Below are 7,505 nucleotides of genomic sequence, written 5' to 3' on the forward strand. Positions count from 1 at the left end.
AAGCACGTGAAAATGGGCCTCCACATTCGCGCCATATGGTATTCCCCAAAACACACATCAATTGTGTAAGTTAATAATTTTGATCCTGTCAAAAAAAAGTTAATAATTTTGATAAAATTGTATCTTTATGCATAATATATTCAAAATATTAAAAAGTGCAAGTAATATCTCCCTAAATTAATATTTGATAAATTAATAATCTTTTTTAATTAATAATTTTTTATGGTCTCATTGGATCAGTTTAAAAAATGATTAATTTCGATAAAATAATAAGATAATAACTTCTTAAAGAACCTCATATAAATATATTTTTTCAATGATATTATAAATTAATGGTTATTTATAATAAGAGAATATATATATATATATTAATATATAATTTATTAAATAAAAAATTGGTTTTAATATTAATATACACTAATCACATTTTTCTAACCCCAAATGAGGCTTCACTCATCACTTGCAGTAAATGAATTAACATGTGCAAAAAAAGTCGTAATCCCGCCTTTTTGCCTACACTGTTAAAAGTATCAACTACAAGACATGAGCAATCTTCAAGTTCAGCAACAAGCCTTTCACTGGCTGGCTTTTCTGGTGGGTAGTGAAGCAAAATCAAAATACCAGAATCATTGAATTTTGAGCAGTCTTGCACATCAAAACCCTGCAAGTGTACACGATACATTGTGGTTAAACAAGTTCAATAATTTGACTTCACTAATACTTTTTTAATGGAAATCAACAGCAATTATTGTTCTTCACGTATGGTTCTGAGCAGTGACTGTCTATTCCACCAACTCTTTTATGTGCGAAGGTAAAAAACGCAAGATGTTACTATGCAATGAATGACCTCCTGTCAAAACTTGCTGGTAATTTAGGTGGTCTCCCCGCATTCTTGTGGTTATAGGCATTGATGTGGCTAACAATTTAGTGAAATGGTGTCAAATATAATTATGCTATGTCAAGTTGTAGAAAACCTGAATGAGAGAATGTGCTTTATAACAATTTTAGTATTACTTTTACTGAATTATCTGGTAAATTGTAAGCCTATCGTGCTACCTTGTACTTTCGCAAACTTTTGTGTTTTTGTTGTAATAGACTACTCATTCTTGGACTAGGAAGTTCATTTTTTACCGAAAATCCAAAAGAAAAACAGAAAACTAGGTTAATAGTCATGGCCATTGTTTCGTAGTTGAAGTTCAACCCAATAATCTGTTCACATAAGTAAAAAACATACTGCTTATTTTTTTTAGATCTAAAAGCATCTGATTGCCTTGTTTCTTGCTGATGATATTTGTTGGCCTCCATGCAAACTGTTATCCACGAAGTTAGTTCAAGGTCACGCTGCTTCTGTTAATGGTCTATGTGAGTCATCCCGATAAGCCTGTGAGACGCCATCGCATAGGAAAGGTTGGCGGAAGGGGAGAAAATGGTTATCCAATATTTGGATGGGCTGAGCTCGAGTAAATTTCCATTTTCATTCCAACTACGGCGACGAGAAACAACTGTCTTTTTCTCATCTCACTCTTGTCCTGTAATTACCATTCATGCCATTCCCGCACCCCCCACGAATCGGAGTAGCAAAGTACGATGACATGCCAGGTGGCAAATCCCGTACGTAGCTGGCCGCACCACCCTGCACCCGAATACGCTGGGTAGGTGCCGCACCCCTGCTTTACAGTTAAATATGTATTTGTTGTTTATTAGTTGTTGCCTTCTACCAAGTAAAGGTAGATGTTGAGCTGCATTTATGTGGCTGTCCGTGTTACAAGAACTCTGCTTCCTAATACTAAGTATCTGGTCGATCAAAAGTAGTGACTTCAGTTTCATATGAACTTCACGGGGCCTCTGGGTAATTCAGTCAGGGTGGTAAAAGAAAAGTGAACTCTAATATATTATTAAATTGAAAATTTGTAATAAAGATCATAAGTTTCCACCTCGTCTTCCATATTGATCAAGGCAATCTAGTAAACCAAATAACCATACATATCTTGAAGTCAACACTTTTCTTATAAGGATATTTATCATGTGATAGTACATATGGCTCCTGGTAGGCTTATTCCTAAGCTCCTAACTCCATACAGCTCCTGGTAGGCCTACTCCTAAGCTCCTAACTCCATACAGCTCCTGGTAGGCCTACTCCTAAACTCCCAACTCTATACAGCTCCTGGGAGGCCTACTCTTAGGCTCCTAATTCCACGCGGCTCCTGAGAGGAGTAGTCCCGCGCAGCACCACTCCTAACTAGCTCAGTCCCACAAGCAGAACCCTGATAAACCCCAGCACGTGAGACATTGGCCCAGGCACGTGACGGAGACAACTGTCACACATCAATCATGGGAATAATCAGGACACGTGTCAGATGATCCTCAGAACATTCCTCGACCAGTCCCGCGCTGACACGTGTAAAGCATCCACTCCCGCCAGGTGTCCTCCACTCCCAGAACCAATGGCTACGATTCAAAGGTATCAACCCCAAAACCCTATCCTTGGGCTATAAATAGCCCAAGAAGGTGAGGTTTTGGGGTTAACCATTCTTTCACACTCACATACACACACAGCCACCTTGCATTCATATTCATCTTCATCTTCCCAAAAAGCCAGTTCTTACTCTCACGCCGGAGGCGCCGCGGGACTCCAACCCCCCTTCCGGTGTTGTTTTGTAGGAACCCAACCACAGCTACACCTCTACAGCGGAGGAGGATCCAGGACGGCGACGAAAGAGCAGCCCCGCCACCAGGAGTTATCATTTGGCGCTAGAAGGAGGGCTCTCCATCCTTGGGTCTCGGTGCCCCTGGATTCACCTTCATCAACAAACTCTTCAAAGAGTCCATTTATTCAAACTTGTAAGAATCCAAACAACCAACCTTTTCCATAAGCATGAATGTTGTTTATTTCAGGCACGTTTGTGTGTGCTCGTTATTTTAGGCCACGTTTGTGTGAGCCCGTTTTGTTGATTTAAGCCACGTTTGGGTGAGCTATCGTTAGTTTTAATAGTTATTGCTCTAGTTTGAATATGACATTTGCGTTGTACTTCATCGTTGAATAGTCCCATAAAATTGTTTGAGCTGCTCCCAGGAAGCTATTTGTTAGTTTTTGTTGTTATTCTGGGTAGTTTTTGCAAATTTCATAAAGCAACCATAGACCGATATTCTCTGTGGCATATTGTTGTTATTTGTTGTTGGTATTGTTGAGAAATGGCAAGACCAGGAAAGAATACCTCTGGAAGACCATCTGCTAGTGCTCAGGTCCAGGAGCCGGACCACTCCTAGGCCCTTGACCCAGGAGCCGAAAGAGAAACATTCCAGGAGCAACCACTACACACTCCCGTAGTGAAAAGAATTGTAAACACCAGGGATGTCAGGACCCTCATAGAGCTCAATCAGTACAAGTACACCAATGTCCCGGTAGCCGAAGAGCACATGGCCAATCTTACAAGCGATGAACTAGCAGAAGAAATCAGACTATACAGACAGGAGCAGACCCGGCTCCAAGAAGAGGCAGAACTAGAGGAGGAGCCGAAGGAGTCCGGGGACTCCCAGCAATCAAAGACGTCTGTGTTCGACCGCATTGGAGCCAAAGGAAAGAAAAATAAAAAAAATCAAGGCAAGAAAGAAGCAGAAGCTGCTAAACAGAGAAAGTTGGAAGAAGTCCGGGAGCAAATCAGGAAAGAAGAGGAAGCAAAGCTCGAGCTAAAGATCCAAAAGAGAATGTAATTAGAAGAAGAGAAGTTGTTGGCCAAGTCTAGGAGCAAAAGAACACGGAGAGACCCTACTCCGGAGCTGATTTCTGATGATGAAGAAGAAGAGAAGCAGAAGGACCTAAAAGACATGATCTATGAATTACAGAGGAAGATGGACAGAGACTCAGGAGTGGAGATTGGAGAAACACTCACTCCTTTTAGCCACTCCTTAGAAGCTATCCCCCGGCAGCGGGACTTGAAACATTACAACTTTGACTCCTTTGATGGTCTAGGAGACCCGGAGGAGCACCTGAACTACTTTGAGCAGATAGCGCAGATATACTACTACAACGACTTGACGAAATCAAGGTTTTTCGCTTCAACACTTAAGGGAGGGGCCCAGAGATGGTTCAGCAGAATCCCCTCCCGCAGCATCCACTCCTGGAAGGAATTTCGAGCCTCTTTCCTTAGGAGATTTTGGGCGAACAAAACGCACGAAATGCACATGTGTCACCTGGAGACGATCCGGCAGCACGACAATGAGTCCCTCTCTGCATACATGTGCCGGTTCCAGGAAGCAATCAATAAAGTTTTAAATCTGGATGAGAGGGAAACTTTAAGCATTTTTAGAAGAAACCTGGACCCAGAGCACAACGAAAGGTATATTGTGGAGCTAATCAATAAGGAGCCGCAAAGTCTGGCAGCAGCTTATTTCATGGTTGCCAGATTCATTAAGGAAACAGATGTGCTCCAGGCAATGAGAATGACCCGGAATGGAGGGTCCAGGAGTAAAAACACTGATGACCGACCGAAAGGGGGTTACCATCAGGACAAGAAATTCAAGCAAAGCAACCAAAGCCAAGAAAGATAAGCAAACCCGTTTTTCCAAAGACTTGGTCCTAAGCAGGAGTCGAACAGCGACCCAGGACCCGTGAAGCAAGCTCGGGAGCCGAAGCAGGAGCCGGACTGGACTCCTCTCAACATGACCCGGGAGGAAATCTTGAAAGAAATCAAAGACAAACCTTTCTATTATCCTCCGAAGCCAATGCAAACTCCTCCGGAGAGCAGGCCCTACAATAGGCAATGTGATTATCACGAGACCCATGGCCACAAAACCGAGAATTGCTTATCACTCAAGTACTTCATTGAGGACCAAGTGAAGAAGGGGAATATGAACAAATACTTAGTTCGGGACCACAGCAGAGGGGAAGCGCAGAAGAAAGGAAAGAATATAGTCAATGTGGTCCTAGGCGGATCCTACTCCCCACCCCGGAGCCCGGACTTCGGCGAAGAAGTGCTCTCAATCCAATCACTCCCAGACATGGTGATATCCTTCAGCAGCAAGGACTACGAAGGAGTCAACCCTCATCACAATGCAACTTTGGTTGTCACTCTAGACATCTTTGATAATAAAGTAAGAAGAATGCTCATAGACAATGGCTCCTCAGTAAATATTCTCTTCAAGCACACAGTGGATAGAATGCAGTTAGGGAGCGTCCGCTCAAATGAATGTCGAGAAGACCCACTATATGGCTTCGGCCATAACTTAGTCCCAATCCAAGGAACTTTGTATCTGCCAGTCATTTTTGGATCTGCTCCTAACCAAGTGACTCATGTCATCAAATTTTATGTGATCAATGCTCCTTCTTCATACAACGGAATCATTGGCAGATCAGCTCTAACCATGATGCAAGCAATAACTTCAATCTCCCATCTTAAGATCAAATTCCCAACCCCAACAGGAGTCGGAGAGATTAAAGGAGACTATGGAGTCGCTGAAACATGCTACAACCAGGGGTTAGTTATGGCAGAAACCCATCAAGATAACAAGAGGAAGGCTACGGTCCTCCACAAGCAACAAAGCATGAAGAAGCACCGACCCCGGACAAGGGAAGAAGCAAATAAAACAATTTCAGAAGAACTGGCAGGCAACCAAGTCATGATACTGGACAAGACAAGTCAAGTCCTAGACCAGCCTTGTTCTACCATGCAAGCAACCAAAGAACTTGAACAAGAAAACAACTATCTAAAGAAGAACTCTGAAGCCCGGATTCATTAAATGATTTTAAACAAAGAACAAGAAAAAATTGAAGCCGCAGTTGAAACAGAAGAAGTCCAGGTAGATGAAAGCAATTCTAGCAAAAAATTGAAAGTCGGGTCAGGACTCGAGGAGTCCTTCAAGGAGAGATTAGTATCCTTGCTCCGGGAGTATAGAGCTGTTTTTGCCTGGAGTCCAAGGAACATGCCAGGACTACATGAGTCCATAGCAATGCACAGCTTGGATGTCAACCCCAGCAGGAAACCAGTAAAGCAGAAGAGAAGAAACTTTGCTCCGGAGAGGCAAAGAGCCATCGACGAAGAAGTAGAAAAGCTACTCAAAGCAGGAATCATCAAAGAAATCAAGTATCCGGAGTGGCTAGCTAATGTGGTCATGGTCAAGAAGTCCAACGGCAAATGGAGAATGTGTGTGGACTACACTGACCTAAATGACGCATGCCCGAAGGACCCGTATCCTCTTCCAAACATTGACCAACTGATAGATGCCACCTCAGGACATGTCATTCTAAGTTTCATGGATGCCTTCTCCGGATACAACCAGATAAAGATGAACCCAAAAGACATTCCCAAGACAGCATTCATAACTCACAAAGCAATCTACGCTTATGTGATGCTTCCCTTTGGGCTTACCAGCGCAGGATCCACTTACCAAAGAGCAATGAACAAGATATTCAAGTCCCAGATTGGGAGGAATTTGGAGTGCTATGTCGATGACATGATTTCCAAGTCAACAACTATACCAGGACATGTAGAAGATCTGAAGGAATGCTTTGAAAACCTAAGGAAGAACCAGCTCAAGCTAAATCCGGAGAAATGCACCTTCGGAGTAGGAGCAGGCAAGTTCCTAGGATTCATGATCAGCAACAGAGGCATAGAAGCCAATCCGGAGAAAATAAAAGCAATCCAGGAGATGAAAGCTCCCAGGACCCAAAAAGATGTGCAGAAGCTAGCAGGATCACTAGCAGCACTCAGGAGATTTGTCTCAAAACTAGCAGAGAGGTGCCTACCTTTCTTTGATTTGCTCAAAGGAGCAACCAACAAGAAAGAGGTAAACTGAAATCCGGAGTGCCAGTAAGCATTCGAGGAAATCAAATCCTACCTCTCTCAGCCACCAGTCCTAACTAAAGCTAAGTCAGGAGAGCATCTCTACTTATACTTGTCAGCAGGAGCACAAGCCGTAGGAGCTGCCCTAATCAGGGAAGAGAATGGAACACAGCAACCAGTCTACTATGTAAGCCAGGTCTTAAAAGACGCAGAAACAAGATACCCAAGATTGGAGAAATTTGCCTTTGCTTTGGTTACAACCTCAAGAAAACTCAGGCACTACTTCCAAGGGAGGGAAATCAGAGTAGTGACAAATCAACCACTAAGGAAAATAATGCACAAGGCAGATATCTCGGGAAGACTTGTTAATTGGGTTGTGGAATTGAGCCAGTACAACCTAAGCTTCATTCCCAGGACTGCAATCAAAGCTCAAGCTCTTGCAGATTTCATAATCGAATGCAACTTCCCGGAAGAAGAACAAGAACCAATGGACATGGATCAGGAGCCAAAAAAGGAGATTAGTCCGGGAGCCTGGACCTTAAAGGTAGATGGTTCTTCAACAACCGAGAGGTCAGGAGCCGGACTCATACTCAGGAGTCCAGAAGGATTCAAGATTCAGACAGCTATATCATTCATCTTCCCAGCAACAAACAATCAAGCAGAATATAAGGCGTTGATCGCAGGACTAAAGCTCTCCCGGACTCTAAGGGTCCAGGACTTAAAAAT

General features: G+C 43.0%; 1 protein-coding gene across 1 annotated transcript; it reads left to right on the forward strand.

The window, feature by feature from the left end:
- The first annotated feature begins 4,659 nt into the window (after positions 1-4,659).
- Positions 4,660-5,736, forward strand: LOC141680481 (uncharacterized). The gene is made up of 2 exons (XM_074486696.1): positions 4,660-5,091; positions 5,143-5,736. Exons 1-2 carry the CDS (start codon positions 4,660-4,662, stop codon positions 5,734-5,736), a joined length of 1,026 nt encoding a protein of 341 aa, XP_074342797.1.
- The last annotated feature ends 1,769 nt before the right edge of the window (positions 5,737-7,505 follow it).

Source organism: Apium graveolens, chromosome 8, assembly GCF_009905375.1.
Source record: "Apium graveolens cultivar Ventura chromosome 8, ASM990537v1, whole genome shotgun sequence".
Taxonomy (NCBI): Eukaryota; Viridiplantae; Streptophyta; class Magnoliopsida; order Apiales; family Apiaceae; genus Apium; species Apium graveolens.

Coding starts and splice junctions, on each gene's coding strand:
- LOC141680481 (XM_074486696.1), top strand. CDS start 4,660: ATGACCCGGGAGGAAATCTTGAAAGAAATCAAAGACAAACCTTTCTAT. Junction 5,092..5,142: donor TAGACATCTTTGATAATAAA/GTAAGAAGAATG, acceptor ATTCTCTTCAAG/CACACAGTGGATAGAATGCA.